The 16,156-nt window shown below is 44.1% G+C and overlaps 1 protein-coding gene across 1 annotated transcript in view; it reads left to right on the plus strand.

Annotated features, from left to right (window-relative positions):
- The first annotated feature begins 422 nt into the window (after positions 1-422).
- The window catches only part of dgkq (diacylglycerol kinase theta), a 52,732-nt gene continuing 36,998 nt past the window's right edge, over positions 423-16,156 (plus strand). The window contains exons 1-18 of the mRNA XM_084456715.1: positions 423-502; positions 729-828; positions 1,394-1,479; positions 8,481-8,606; positions 9,240-9,393; positions 10,239-10,313; positions 10,449-10,549; positions 11,124-11,365; positions 11,805-11,895; positions 12,053-12,107; positions 12,260-12,321; positions 12,486-12,636; positions 12,799-12,837; positions 13,441-13,556; positions 13,846-13,997; positions 14,668-14,816; positions 15,153-15,331; positions 15,546-15,646. Coding sequence (XP_084312841.1) covers positions 434-502; positions 729-828; positions 1,394-1,479; positions 8,481-8,606; positions 9,240-9,393; positions 10,239-10,313; positions 10,449-10,549; positions 11,124-11,365; positions 11,805-11,895; positions 12,053-12,107; positions 12,260-12,321; positions 12,486-12,636; positions 12,799-12,837; positions 13,441-13,556; positions 13,846-13,997; positions 14,668-14,816; positions 15,153-15,331; positions 15,546-15,646 — 2,048 coding nt within the window. The 5' untranslated portion in view covers positions 423-433. The remainder of the gene's footprint in view (positions 503-728; positions 829-1,393; positions 1,480-8,480; positions 8,607-9,239; positions 9,394-10,238; positions 10,314-10,448; positions 10,550-11,123; positions 11,366-11,804; positions 11,896-12,052; positions 12,108-12,259; positions 12,322-12,485; positions 12,637-12,798; positions 12,838-13,440; positions 13,557-13,845; positions 13,998-14,667; positions 14,817-15,152; positions 15,332-15,545; positions 15,647-16,156) is intronic.

Below are 16,156 nucleotides of genomic sequence, written 5' to 3' on the forward strand. Positions count from 1 at the left end.
AGGTGTTTAACTCCCAACTTCATTATGTTAATGACCTGGGCTGCATTTTTGCGCTTACTGTGCCATGAATAAGATCAAATAAGTTAACTTTGCTACACAAACCATCATTATAAAAATGCATACGGGCCTGTTTTTAAAACGGCTTGTAGCTTTGCGCTGTTCTGAAGGCTGAGAGCTAACTCTACTGTATAGGCTATATGGCCTGGCTGTTATTTCTCTAAACTTGGATTCTGAATCATGCATTCTAGAAGGCTGTGCTGCTGCTCAGGAGCAGAGTAAAGCCTAGTAAAGCTGTTTGAAGGCACCTTGTTAGGAGGGTCTTAGTTTAGGCTACACAGAGGTATAATATTGACCTGCTCTAGTGCAGATTGGCTGATAATTGACGCTTTGTTTCATCTCGTCGCTCCTTTTCCCTCCCAAAGTGTGTAACTTCATGTGCCATGAGAAGTGCCTGAAGACCGTGAGGACTGTGTGCTCATGTATGGCCCCGACGCTGGTGCGGGTGAGTGACATCAACGTAGCCCTGCGGCTAACTGGTGAAAGTTCTGGTGAAAGTCTGCTGGTCTTTCATCGCATTTAAGAAGATACATGACCTGAGATATATCCATAGTATGCATGTTTTCAACATGCCCTGTGTGCTTTGATGGACCTGCACATCAACATTAGGCAGCCCTTTGGCTGTAATGGCCATTGTCAGGCCTATTTGTCATGTTTATGTTCCCTTCCAGCTCCCAGTGGCCCATTGTTTTGGTCCAGCTGGACAGAAAAAAAGATTCTGCTGTGTGTGCAGAAAGCACCTGGAGGGAAACCTGACCTTGCGCTGTGAAGGTTCGTATTTCATCAGCTCCCATAGCTCTTATGTGTGTATCCGAACTTTGACCAATGCACCGCTGAACACCCTGCAGGAATTGGCTATTCTGGCGACTGCACTGAGTTCTAGCTCAATAATTATGTTGCTATTGTCCTGACATTCATAGATACTGTAGAATCTTGATACTTACAGTAAGTATGGTTCAGTTTTGGAGACAAATGCCCAACACGACAGAATTAGGCCCACATTTAGCAAATTAAACTAAGTAAAGTAGCGAAAGTAGGCTACAGTATGTGTTCAGCTAACTCAGCACGTAGCACAGTAAGGTGCAGTGTTAAATGTGTGAAATCCCACAAACCAAATCTAAAACCTCTCAGCATGTAGGCATGGCTAAATACACAGAACAAGTTTACACAGTCAACCATAGTAGGCTATTTGTTCAGGAAATTCATTAATCCTCTTTACAAACAGCTATTTTACCCCCTTTAGGGTCCTCATGGGGCTAGAGTCTCAAAGTACTAGTGGTATCTTGGTTACCAAAATGGTGACCCGAAATGGTGACGTTCTCCCATGTCTTGTCAGTTTGCGAGCTGCATGTCCACTCCGACTGTGCTGTATTCAGCTGTGGTGACTGCCGCCTCTGCCACCAGGATGGAAGTCAGGAATTTGTAAGTATTAAATGTCACAGGTACACTATATAGACGCCAGTCCATATAATGTACCTAACACGGATGTCAGAAACATCATTGTCTGACCTCACTAATGTTCTTCTGGATGAATGGGCAAAAATCCCCACAAACACACTGCAAAATATTGTTGAAAGCCTTTCCAGAAAAGTGGAAGCTGTTATACAGATGTGGGAACATAAGAATGTAACTTGACCCGCGGTATTCTAACAGGCGCTTTACGTCATTCCGCACCACCGCTCGCCTGCCCATAGGGGCGCAGTAATACCACGCATTGACCCATTGCTGTAGCTCATCTCGCACATTAGATGAGCCTACCGTTCTCAAACTCCTTGTTCTCTGTCTGGTTGTAATTTAATTATTACGAACAAAGCCTATCTATTTATAGTATCTATCTCTGTAACTGTCGCCGGGTCTATATCTGTTAACTGTCGGGACAAGTAGAAGTTTAATACATTAGGCTGAGTGTTCTCATATGGAACATGGCATCAGGACGAGTAAGATGGCTAACGGAGATGACCAGAGATGTGTTTGAAATCTCGCATTAGCAGCAAAGCAGCTAGAGGAATGATCTTAACATTAGCTAACTGCTTTAGCTACTGCTACCGACTTCTTCACTTCTCCTTCGGTAAAACATGACACCGTTGTGTTGTGGTATTGTGGAGGGCTTAGGCAGAAGCAGGAAGAGAAACCACTTTTGCCCCATATAAGTAAAATAATGGTCTCATAAGCATTTTCGATTGTAAAATTGTGTTCACTTGTTTTAGTTTGCAAACATATGCAATTTTCTTAGCATTCCCAGCTTTGTATGTAGTTTTAATGTGAAAGATACATCTTGAATGCATTCAAGACAAATTATTTTGCCTCATAACTTTTGTCAAACGCCCTGGTTCCAGTCAATTGGATTATAGGCTATAGGCTACTTTCGTTTACAATGACGTTACCTTATGAACACAAATAGCTTAACCTATAGGCCTACATAAAAACAATAGCCTAAAACCATGTTTATTTACAATGTATTTTCTTTCATTGATAGCATGCCAATAGGGTGAGGAAAACGACGCGCGGTCTCTTTAGCCCTGAGACCATCAGGCAGGCAGCTCAGGAGGTCATTATGTTGGTTATTATGATATTATGTCTAATAATACATTCGTTGAAAGTACACAGGCTGATCTACTATACGGAATTGGACCGAGGAGTGTTCTCATATGGAACTAGGCTGCGCGCCCGCCCGCGACAAGAGCTGAATTGTAGTCAGCTTTCCCCGCTGCGCGCAGGACGCGTGCGTCCCCCGCTGATCCGAGCGAGAACGCAGGCGGAATGTCGCTCCCCGTCTGAAACGGCCTTGACTCCTGGAATCCCAAGGTCTTTCATATTCAAATTCTCTTGATGGTCTGTGGATGCGAGATGTGTTAAGGGAGTGCATCAGTCGTGAGCCTTGACAGTAGGCTACCAGCCTGCGCTGCGCTCAGAACAAAGTTGGATGAATGGATGGACTTTTTGGAATCCTGGAAAATGTTTATTGCGCTCTAAAATCATGAAAGCATAAATGTAAAAATGCAGCAACAGAAGTAGTCTAGATGAGATGGTGGTTTAAATGAATGGCAACACATAAATTGAGACATAAATTGAGACTGGTGATAATGCTGATAATCTACAGTAGGGCCTTCCTCTGGCTGAGTTCATGGTTACAGCCATTCATCTCTTACACATGGGCCTATACAATACTTGCACAATCTACTTTGGACGTTAATCCATCCATCTATCAATCAAACTAGCGAATTCAATGGCCGGTCATGGCAAAGCACCCGCTAACGCAGGCTACCCCCCTCCCACGATCCAGGGCTAGGAAACCGGTTCATCCAGTTTATTTGAATATAAAAGAATTTGGGGGGGGGGGGGGGGGTTACAATAGTCTAGTCCAGGTTCGCTGGAGGACCTGTATTTTCAGTGTTTGCTGGTAGCGGACTGCATCGATCAATGCAATGACTCTCAGTTTTACCCTTTTCATCAATAAAACATCATTTTTACAACCATGTCTCATTGATTGGGAAGGCATTTAGAGCTGCCGGTCTATTAGCCTACATTCGGACTCAGAGGATGACATAACTGTTTATTGAGAAACAATTGGCTATATAAAGAAATACCACAATGCATGTAGTCTAGATATATTACATTATGGTTATACACTTTATGGTAGACTGCCCTCTCGCTCGCTAAGCAGGCTACATTGTGGCTGTTTTGTTCATCGCAGAAGCCTATAGCCTATAGGCTACACATTAGAAAAATGTTTTTTTTATATAGACCTAGAAGGAATCAGAATATGTGGAAATTTAATTTTAGCCTATTTTAATACAATTCAAATTCTGCTTAGAGGGAATTATTTTCAACGGACATTATGACCTGAGCATAATTAATAATTATCTAAGTTAATATAGGCCTATGAGAAAGCTTTTTACGATAGGCTAGGCCTATGCGTCTTGTGATTGTACTGTAGCCTAGGCTACAACTTAAGGCTTGCCCTATTGAATTCATTTTATAGCCTACTAGGCTACTCATTATTATCGAATTATCTAGTTGATATATGAATAAAACAATAAGCCGTTTTAATGGCTATGGGCTACTAGTTGTAGCTATACACGAGTTGATGCGCTCTGCTCTTACGCACGGTTGAGGCGGCAGCTCAAATACACTTCGCACATATCCTCTGCTATAGCCTCTCACAGACTATAGGTGCACTTCATGCATTGGTAGACAGTTCTGTTCTTGCTGCAGCTTGTGTTCACCATGCAAGTATTTTTTTGGGGGTATTCTTCTGTGGACACTGCGAGGGGCGCCGCAGGAGCGCGCAGCTCTTCAGCCAACTTGAGGATGTCGCGTCTGGGGAGGCTCTGTGTCTCTCCACCAGTCCCCAGCGAGTCCAAGCTGAATAATACTTATTTATAATAGCCTACATAGCGCGAAACTGTGCATATAATAGGCTGTAGCCAGCGCAAAACTGCGCATTCCCTATAGCCGTTCATGGAACAGCTGGCGGCCGGTATGAATAAATAAAGACATACAAGATATTTTGTTATTTGAATGATCTTGAATATATATATATTCAAGATCATTCAAATAACAAAATATTGTGTATGTTTTTTTCATTTATAATTTAACAATAGGGGGTGCAACAGAACACAATTTTAGGGAAAGTCATTGACAGGCGGACTTCAATGTTTTATTAAAATATAGTTATGTGCAAATGAAAACCCACAATCGTCCTATGAACCTTACCCCGATTTTGGAAATCAGATAAAGGCGTTCACAAGACCATTTCAATAATCGCATTATTACAATTATCGGTTGATGTCTCACTGTCAAACCTGCCGCTACAAGATAGTTAATGTCCGGATATGATTGGGAATGAGTGATCTTTACTCATGGCGACTATTTCAATTTTGTATGGATCCACACCTCCGATCAAGCTTATTTTTTCTTTGTATCGTGCTGAAGCCATACAGCCTACTGCGCTCAGACTTGGCTACATTAGCTGGTGCCCTGTCTTCAAATTTACTTCCGGGGTTTACGAGTAGCCTACCAGTTGAATGCGTTCCAGAAACAAAACGCAAAACCCCCACGTTCACCACATCTTTACTAACAAATATATTTACAATACTGTTATTTTGCGCATTTGACTTAACAGACACCACGTCTTGACCCGACGTCAGTTACCGAGATAGATAGGCTACTGTAGGCCTAGATATATTATAGGTGTTCGTAATAATTAAATTACATCGAGATGGAGAAAACATGGGTTTGAGAACAAGGTAATAATAACAATTAAACGTTATTTGTATAGCCCCTTTCATACAGATAAATTCAGCTCAAAGTGCTTTACAACAGAGCATTTAAATTAAAGAATGTGAAATTTAATGATGCTTCATTCGTAGACTATAGGAGAAAAACACTGAGCCCAGCCTGCTAAATCTACTCAAAGACGCCACCTGGCGGTGGTGCATCACTAAAACGAATTAACACCCGTCTGAAATCCCACGAGATTTCCAACGGGATTTCCCTGCCAAATACCGCGACGTGAAATGCTGCAGCATGTGACATTTCTAACTTCCCACATCTGTAGCTGCAAAGGGTTAGAATTTAGAACAGGATGTCATAAAAGCTCCTGTAGGTGTAATGTGTAGCTGTCCCAATACTATTGTCCATATAGTCTACATTGTTGGTATTTGGTAGGCCTAACATTCATTTTGACACACCCTGTGGCAACTTGTGGTAGCCGTATGCAAACATAGGCTATAATCAAGAAGCAAAAAACAAACAAATGATTTGCCTCCCTTGGAAAAGATTGTGTGTGTGTGCGTGCGTGTCTGCGTGCGTGTGTGCGTGCGTGCGTGCGTTGGGGAGAATAAATTGCAGCTACTGTACACTGTGAAGCTTTAGTACTTAGCATCCGTCAGCCTGGGAAGACAAATGCTCTTAATCACACAGTCCTGTACAGAGAGGCACTTCAAGGTTGTAATCCCATCTATCATTCTGAAACCAGCAGGAGAGGTAGCTAGCTATTGAGCAATGGCAAGTAAATTAGAGTCAGTCAATTAGAATCCACATAAAATCAGAGCCAAAAGATGAAGTTGAGGATCAGTGCTTTATCTATTTAATTAGCCTACTGATCAAGATCAAGAGATCAAAATGATTTTATTTGTCACATGAAATGTACGGTGTACAGTCACAGTGAAATGCTGCCGGCTTCAAGATGCTATAGATAAACTCTAGATGTAACCCCTCAAATTCGGTAGTGACCACGCAGACAATGAGCTCCAGGTTCACAGGCCGCTGTCTTTATTTTACCTGAGGCAATGCAAACGTGCGGTTGGCTCACAATCCTCTCACAGACAACGCAGCTCCAGCCCATTACCTGTCACTGTCATAATCAGAAGGTTCTTTCTTTTGTGTGATCCTATACTTTTCTCTTTATTTAGACAGACATACTGTTATCCTATGCACTGCACACAGACATATACACGCAGCCAAGTGTTAATGAACCTTCTATATACATACAAGCAAAAGATTGCTATAGTATACAAAGCTAGCTACATTACATTACGAACATACCTGAGGCAAAACAACGCAAACATGCGGTTGGCTCACAATCCTCTCACAAACAACGCAGCTCCTGCCCTTCATAACATCAAAGCAAATATAATGCAGCCATGAGACCGCCATTTCACGCCTTCTTGACCTTGTTCGTCTTAGCTAATGTAGAACACACGGAGAACTTGCGTGATATAGCTTGCTAGTAGTCAGACTCAATCGTCAAATAAACTACAGAATACTCAACAGAACTCATAAATAATCCGAAGAAAACGTGAAATTAAACATAATGTCAATTCCAAATTTCTAATTTACAAATTACAATTTACAAGTTACACCAGCTGCATTTCTCTCTCTGTTTCACTGTGTGAGGGCGCGCGTGTGTGTGTGTATGTGTGTGTAGGACTGGGCTTTATTGATCCCCTTGGGGAAATAGATCTGTCACAGGCTTACATTACAATCGATTACATTAAACTATAAACTAGTACTATAGAGCCATTATGGTTTAGACATTTACACATACTGATTGGAAGGGCACAATATAACTGTTGAATGTAATTCGATAGCATGGACAACCTTTGTCTGTGGCCTTGGCTGGTTGAGAGGGTGATCTTTGCTGGCTCTGACACTATTCCAGCCTAAGAGCCCTTTTCCACTCAAAGCAAGGTCGGACATCCCATGACCGCTGTGCTAAATCACGCTCAGGCGGGCGTAAAAACGCACTGCCCCCATTTTGATTAATGAGAAAGACACACATGCATTTTTCCCATGGCGCCGGCCGCGAAATTCAGGACACTTATGGATGAAATATGGGACGAATGGCAACGGGGCCTGTACAAGGCAGCACGCTAGCTATGAACAGAACAGAATACTGCTAGCTAGCTAACGCTGGCTAACACCATGGGCTTCACCGTATCCATGCTTGTCTAAAAACACTCTGAGCTATCATGCTTTAGACATTTACACTGGGCCTTTTTCAATACCAAGTACGCCCAAGTTCGGACTTGCGTCCTTGCTAGTTCGGACATGGGAAGTTTGCATCAGAGTATGAACTTCCAAGGACGGGAGGACGCAAGTTCAGTCATTCAGCAATTGGAACAGCAGCGTCCTTGTTGACGTCACCTTCTCGGCTTGTTTTGGGTGGACACCGGCAGCCACCGTTTCTAGGATTTTGAAAAGCATTTTAAACTGTTAACTGTTAACTATCTTTACGTTTTCATTGCTTTTCATGCGGATAATTACCAGAATTGAAACCAATTATTTGGCCATTTTATCCAAATAACATCTGTTTCTACTAGTTTAGATAGATTTTTTAGATAGGCATTTTAAATGGTGTTGCCCTAACAACGGGGCTAACCTCAGGCAACGATGACATCGCAGGGAATCCTCCGTACTAGGCTAGACCTCCCATTATAGCCTAAAATAATTCACCACTAATAATAAAACAAAATCTATAAAACAGACCCTGACTCTTTTCGTTGTCACTTCAAAAAATATGAGCATGTATGTGAATAAAAATATGAATAAAAATAATAATAGCCCGTGTCAGAGGTGTTTTGTCTGTCTGCATGTGTTCGTCGTTGTTAGGTCGTTACAAGAAAAAAACGCTCTCTTGATGCGAAATGATTTCTGGGATCTGGCTGTCTCAAGTCTGCTCTGATGCATCCTCGATAAAATGGGCGGAGCAAGAACACATCCTGGCATTTGATGCAGACTTGGGACTTGTGTACTTTGGAATTGGAACAGTACTTGGGCTCCGACTGATGACGTTTCACAAGTTCACAAGGACGCAAGTACGCATATTGGAAAAGGGCACTGTCTCTGACTCCTCCGGCCCCTGTTGCCTTGCCTAAAAAGCTTTTTCTCTCTGACTAACTCGTATCTTTCGTCTCCAGGATACGTTCCATCATCACTGGCGGGAGGGGAACATTCCATCAGCGGCGCGATGCGAGGTGTGCCGCCGCACCTGTGGATCCACAGACGTCCTGGCAGGGATGCGATGCGAGTGGTGTGGAATCACGGTAAGGACCACAACCCAAATAGACGTTGAGAACCACGACCAGTAGGCCAGACATTGAGAACCACGACCAGTAGGCCAGACATTGAGAACCACGACCAGTAGGCCAGACGTTGAGAACCACGACCAGTAGGCCAGACGTTGAGGAAACCAGACCTGGGTACAAATACTATTTGAAATCCCTTCAATTACTTTGGCAGACAAGAGCAATCAAGCACCGTTAAGTAATAAAAATGATTCCGAATAGTATTTGGATGCAGGTCTGGAGGAAACGGAGCTATAGTTTTGCTTCTATAATGGGGATGATTGCTCGGTTCATATGGAATGTTTCCTTTTGCACTACTGCTACTCTTTTCATTGTTATTGTCTTTGTAAATTGTAGGCTTGGCTTCATCTAGAACATTGACAAGGCGTCGTAGGTTGCTTGAACTGTAGCCTCGCAACACAATGTGTTATATTTCATTGAGGTCTGAAGGGCCTAGGGTGACCTGACCTGGAACACTGTGATCCAACAGTGTTTTTTTCATGGTGGTTGTTCTTGCTCGCCAGAGGCCTCTACCAGGACTCACGACTAACCATGTACTGCACTTGTCAGTGCTTGATGTAATTGATGTCATTCTTTTCCACGGCTGTACAGACACATGCCGCCTGTTATGTCATCGTGCCCCCAGAGTGCAGCATGGGAAGGCTGCATAACATGCTCCTCCACCCCAGCTGTGTACGGATCTGCTCCAGGAACTTCAGCAAGATGCACTGCTTTCGCATCTCGGAGAACTGCCAGAATGAACTGGGTATGCTTGTGGTCGTAATCCACCCCCACACACTCTCATACGCAGACACACACACACACACACACACACACACACACACACACACACTAACTAAACATAACACTCCAAAGCCACATCCTCTCTCAAACTGTTCACACATTTACAGACACTCATTTTTTAGCAGAAGTAAAACTGTCACACAAATGTAGAAATGTATTCTCCTACTTTGACGTACTAGATACATCAAGCTTATGCTGGGCTCACACTACAGGATATTTAAAATCCTAACCAATTTCGAAATCGGGTTAAATCACATAAGGAGAATCTTCACAGATATTCTTCTTGCGCATCTCAAACAAGCACACACAGCAAAATTCGAAAATAACGGCTCAGCACACACTTCAGGATCTTATCGTGCCCGAGGGAGCAACGAACCACTGGTCTCACCGTCTCACTTGTAAAGTCGGGACGTAATAAACATGTTTGATATTATTGGGGCCGCCCCGATGGGTCTGCGAGCCGATCGGGATGTATAAGATTGGATCTGTAAACCCCTCACATTACAAGATAATCTGGGCTGATCATCGGCCCCGACCAACGTTCCAGACCAGATTTCTCCTCCGATTGTCGGGAGGGGTGAATCGGGGATAAATCGGCCCAAAAATCCTGTAGTCTGAGCCCGGTATTAATTACATTTCTGTGGCATCTTTAATTGAAACAGACATATACTGGAAATGCCTTGAATTAGAAGTTCAATAACAAAATCTTCTATTGGTAAAATGTGGTATTGAGTGAATCCTCATTTTCACTCAGATGTATCCCTAAACTACCCTATCCATAAACCTTCCCATGCATTACCTCTCCAGATAACTCAGACGAGGTCGACACTCAGATCCCAGCGCCAGCAAAGGAGAGTCAGTCTGCAACCACTCCAGATTCAGGTGTTCACATGTATATTAATATATTGTTTGTGAGAGCTTGTTCTCTGTATACCTGCCTATAACTCAGCAGCTCACATCCCTCTAAACCCGCATTTCTCTGAAGACTCTGGTTGTTGTTTTTTCTGCTATCCCCAGGAAAGCAGGTTCTCAAATTATTTGACGGGGATGACGCTGTCAAGCGTGGCCATTTCCGCTTAGTCTCCATTCCTCGTATAACCAAGAAGGAAGAAATGGTGGTGAGTTTCCTTGTTCTGGATTCACGCTGTCGGGAATAACACAATTCCTCCATTGTTTACATTGAAGTTGTTTGTAAATGTCAGTTACCACCACTACTACAAACTCCATCAGCAACTCATACATAGAAAATATGCCGCTCCATCGATGTGGAATGAGTTGCAAAAGGACCTGAAATTGCCAGGATTGATTACACTGGGTGAATTTAAATCCATTTTATGGGATTATGAAACCAGTTCTCTTGATCAGTGCAACTGTGTTTGATAACTTGCCCTGCAACTGATTCTTGCTGTGAAAGTATGTCTCTCTCTATTGTCTGTTGTTATGTTTCATTTATTGCTGTAACATTGTTTCTGCTGCCTTCTTGGCCAGATCACTCTTGACAAAGAGATTTTAATCTCAATGATACCTGTCTGGTTAAATAAAGGATTTGATTGATTGATTGATACATGTAGCCTGCACAGATATATACACTACTTCAATCTGCAACGCTATTGTGGAATACTCTATAATACTATTACCATCGGTTACAATGCTAGCAATAAACATTCAAGCAATAACAACTATGACCTACAGGAGTCGGCGCTGAGGGCCTTCTACATACCAGACGAGCCGCAGGACTACGAGCTGCATGAGCACGGCCAGCAGTCTCTGCACAGTGAGGACCTCCTGAACAGGAACGGCTCTCCAGACCTCCTGAACAGGAACGGCTCTCCAGACAACAAGAGCATCTTTAAGGACTGTGTCCCCGAGGCCTGGGTCCTCAGGGCCAAACCTCAGCACACAGAGCTGCTCAGGATATACCCCGGCTGGGCGAAGTGAGTTCCCCTGGGAAGTGGAGTTGTTATTAAATGAAACTGACTGAACTTGTACTTCTTGATGGCATGTATCTTCATGGTAAACGAAGGCCTATCTAGCCTAATACTTTTTATTACCATTTTCAAAGAAGCTACATGCTGCCAGACACTTTTTTTACTTGCTTTCACTGTTTTTACTTGCTTTCACTGTGTTGGTGTAGGATTATCCAAGTCTTACACAGAAGTCTTACATTACCTTACGACTGGGCGATGTCTCAAATTAATGTTTTGTTTGTGAACGATGTGAAAAATGCCAAAATTTAGATGAGTACTTTTTCTGTTGTCACTCAAACCCCTGAGCTGGCACTTCTCTAGTTACAACAGTAGTGTCGGCTGTCACTCTTTCCTTCGAGACACCTGCCTGTCTGAGATTTGCCGTTTGTATCTCCTGTGTGTACAGGGTTGGTGTGGCCTACATCTCCATCTCCATATCTAATAGCAGCACAGTAGATTCAGTCATCAAGGAGGTCCTTACTCAGCTGGGCAGACAGGTACCTCTACTACCTGACACCACAGGTGCACCTTAGTCATCATCTTTGCACAGTGCACGAGTACCAAGCATAAGTTTGTAAGTCAGACGTTGAAGAAATGACCACGCTTTTCCTCTGCTCTTTGCAATCTTGAAGTTATTCTTGCTCTCTGGCTTAGGAGGAAGATCCCTCACACTTTAACCTTGTGGAGGTTTACATGGGCAGCAAGCAAGGTAAGGACTTGGACTAAGTCCATATTTATCCAGTTAAATCATTTAAGTTATTTTAATGGTAAACCAAGCGTCCTTTGAAACAGAGGACATAAGATAGGTTCATCAAAAGCATTTGAGTGAACTAACAAGGTGTCCTCCTCTCTTCCACATAGTTCAGAGACAAGTGCTGACAGGTCAGGAGCTTTTGCTGGACAAACTGCAGGAGATAAGGAAGGTAAGAGGAACGTTCAGCTTTACACTAAAACCTGTTTTGATTTAGTATCAGCGGATGACTGCGTGTGGGTTCATACACGGTTTCAAATGCTCGTTCATCTCTGCGTATTTACTAGTACGCGTGTCGTCCTTGATGAGGTATTTAGAGTGTTTTTCTGCTCCTAGATTTCACTGAGGCAGATGAATCAGACGCGTTTCTACTTAGCGGAGTGTCGGAACAGGGTGGTGCAGGTTAACCTCCTAATAGGAGGGCTGCCACTACAGATGGGCAAAGAGGAGTACACTGACCAGCTGCGGGAGCATCTAGCTGTGAAGAGTGAGTTTACACGTTGTTATCCGTTTGGTGCTCTTGCATCGATTCAAAGTGGTGTACCAGAGAGATCGATGCCTTCACCATCTCTCTGACATTATCCCTTTTGTTCTGCTCTTTCCCTCTCTCTTCCTCTCTACCGTCTCTCTGTCCTTTCCCTCTCCGCAGGTCACCTGGTCACTATCGCGCACATTTACGGGAGCCAAGGTGGGTTAGGTTAGCCATGAAACCGCCCCCCTCCACTCCCTGTCCCACTGTCCCATCCCGCAGTCCCCCTCTCTGTGCCCCTGGTTCCTTGTCGGCCCCATTCCAGTCACACAGCCTACACCCGGACGCGGCCGTCCGTCTCTGCGGAGCGCCACTGAGCCATCGCTCAAGTAGCCGCTTCATCGCCTCAGGCGTTTTGGCTGCGAGGAGCGTCCCTCATGCCCCACTGAATGTAACACAAGCATCTTACTCTCCTGACAGCCAATGCCTCGGAGCAGCTGCCACTGTCCCGAGAAATGAAATAAGAGTCGTCTCCCCCCCCCCCCCCCCTCCCCCATTTGTAATACTGGGCAACGTTCCAGCCTGGGCAAACCCGTCCTTCTTTGGTACGTTGGTATAACACAAAGTATGTGTGTGGCATTGGGCTGCGGGATGGTTATGGACTGAAGACACGATGATGCTGGTAGCGCGCCAGACTAGTGCTGAACATGTGCCAGTCACAGCCGCGCCTACGAGATAACGGGTTGTCCAGATGATGTAGAGCTACATAAAAACACATCCGTTCCGTTGACGCAGTGATACCATCGGTCCTGTCTTTCACAGGGGCAGTGGTGTTGCAAATCTCCTGTTTCTCAGAGGCGGAGAGGATCTACATGCTGGCCAAAGACACGGCTGTCAGCAACAAGCAGCTAACCTCCCTGGTGATACCAGAGCTAATGGTAACACTAGCCTCAGTGTCAACAGACGGCTGTAGTTGTGTCTGTAGTTAAAAGTTAAACTGGTCAGTGAAAGAAAAAAGGCCCCGTCAGAAATGTCTTCATGTGATAAAGGGCTCCTTTAAATTAGAAATGAAATGCCTAATGGACATTTACAACATAGTTTTCAATGCAATAGCATAATCATTTAGGCCTGTCCTTTTGAACATTCATCAGTTGCTTTCCATTGAACAGTGATAATTCCAAGCTGTCTCCAGCAACACTGACAACTCTGCTTTTGTGACCTGCACAGCATCACAAGCTGGCGAGAGGCTGCTCCCCTCTGTTAGTGTTTGTGAACCCGAAGAGCGGCGGTCTCAAGGGCCGGGAGCTCCTCTACAGTTTCCGGAAGCTTCTCAACCCTCACCAAGTGTTTGACATAACTAACGGAGGACCGCTGGCAGGGTGAGTGGTCAGCTACATTTCGCGCTGCGTTCTATTTGGCTTGTGAAGTCATGATTTGCGAGATACTACTCACAGTTTTAACTGCCTCTCTCGACTTGTGTTCTCCACTCGTGAACACTCGGCCCTACCCCCAGTTCGCTCTGGAAGTCGTGAACAAGATGGCAGCTCCCTGTGTAACTAAGTGAAGCTTCAGCAATACTGTTTTATTAGCATTCCTGTCTTATTTGTGTCTCATTAAATCAGTCATGCACACAGTATTCCCAAAATGTTATCTGAGGACATGTTTGCAACCTCTTTAGTATGCGCAAAATACCACTAAGTGCGTTGTTATCTACTGGTTTGGCAAACGAAGCTAGCTAACGTCCATCTTTGTTCGCCATCTTTGTTTGTGACGTCATTCTCCCACTTCACCACTTCCTAGCCAAATGGAACGCAGCATTAATAGTCACCGTATATGATGTCATGTGATGTGACAATAAAGAGTCATGACTTGATATGATGACATGAAAAAAAATTTTTTTTTTGCTTCCTTTCGCTGTTTTGTGGTCTCAACATAACACAGCTATCACTTGTTGTGCAAGTAGGCGTATTTTCTCATAAACGGAACAAAACCAGTTAAATATAAGATTGACAATAGTATGATAGTCTTTTTTTGCCTCTTGTCCGCCAGACTCCACACGTTCAGGGAGGTTCCCCACTTCCGGATCCTGGTGTGTGGGGGTGACGGGACAGTGGGCTGGGTCCTGGGGGTTCTGGAGGCTGTCAGACACAAGCTGGTCTGTCCCGAACCCCCTCTTGGTATTGTCCCACTGGGCACAGGTGAGAATGACTTCTAAAGCTGGGTTCACGTCCAACAGCAAGATAGTTTTAGAATAGAATGTGTTTTTTTTTAACTGCCTTCCCAGTTCAAAACTGTAGTTCTAAAGATTTTGACATGATGATTCTTCAAGACGGTTTTAGAACGGAGACACATTCCAGAACTATAAACATTCTAAACTGCTTAAAACTGTCCTGGCTGTTGTAAGTGAACAATGAGAACATCCTCTCATAGTGTGCGCCACAAATATTCTGAACCTGAACCCAAATAATAGACGATCATGGCTTCTGTTTTGATGCTCAGTTTCAGAAATATCTCCCTCTCCTCTCGTTCCCCAGGTAACGACCTGGCCCGTATCCTGCGCTGGGGGGCGGGCTACAGCGGCGAAGACCCCCACCACATCCTGGTGTCGGTGGACGAGGCGGAGGAAGTACAGATGGACCGCTGGACCATCCTGCTGGACGCACAGGAAGTGACAGAGGACGGGAAGGAGAACGGCTTCCTTGAACCGCCAAAGGTCTGGCCAACAATATGGCAATGTTGAGCTAGAACGCGATAGCCTCACTCATTAACAGAAAGAGTCACCACAGAGAAAGCATTCAAAGTTAGTTTCAGTTTCTTTCCTGTCTGCTACTGAATGAGATTGACTGATGCGGTGTTTAACAGGACAAACCGCTGCTCTCTGGTGTTTAACAGGACAAACCGCTGCTCTCTCTCTGGTTGTATTGTAGATAGTGCAGATGAACAACTACTTTGGGCTGGGCATCGATGCTGAGCTCAGTCTGGACTTCCACCACGCCAGGGAAGAGGAGCCTGGGAAATTCAACAGCAGGTATGGCTGATAACAGAGAGGCTAATTCACTTTTGATAGCAGTTACTGTATATACAGTATAATGGAATATAGTGGAGGGGAAATAAGTATTTTCCTCATTCCATGACAGCGCAATGATGGCAAAATCTGAATCAGGCTTATCCCTAGGTGCCTTTGCTTTAACATGGTCTTCTAATATTGCTATGTTGTGTTTCTTTATCTAATTTTTATATATATAATATGTTTTAATGGAGATCGACATCATATATGTTAATACAAAACAATTCTGAGTTCCATTATAATTTTTTCAATTTTCTCCCAAATCCCGGTGCGTTCAAACAGAACTAGAACAACACCTTTCCCCACCCCCCCACTCATCCCAAATTTACAGAAAGATTCAAAAGGAAAAAGCACACACACTAAGACAAAATAAAACATTAAGAATAAACTAGGGCTGCGAGCAGCATTGAGCGGGCCCTCGCACCCCACGCGTGTCGGGGTGTGGCGCCGTTAAAGGCTGTGCTATTTCGG

Source organism: Borostomias antarcticus, assembly GCF_949987555.1.
Source record: "Borostomias antarcticus genome assembly, chromosome: 22".
Taxonomy (NCBI): domain Eukaryota; kingdom Metazoa; phylum Chordata; class Actinopteri; order Stomiiformes; family Stomiidae; genus Borostomias; species Borostomias antarcticus.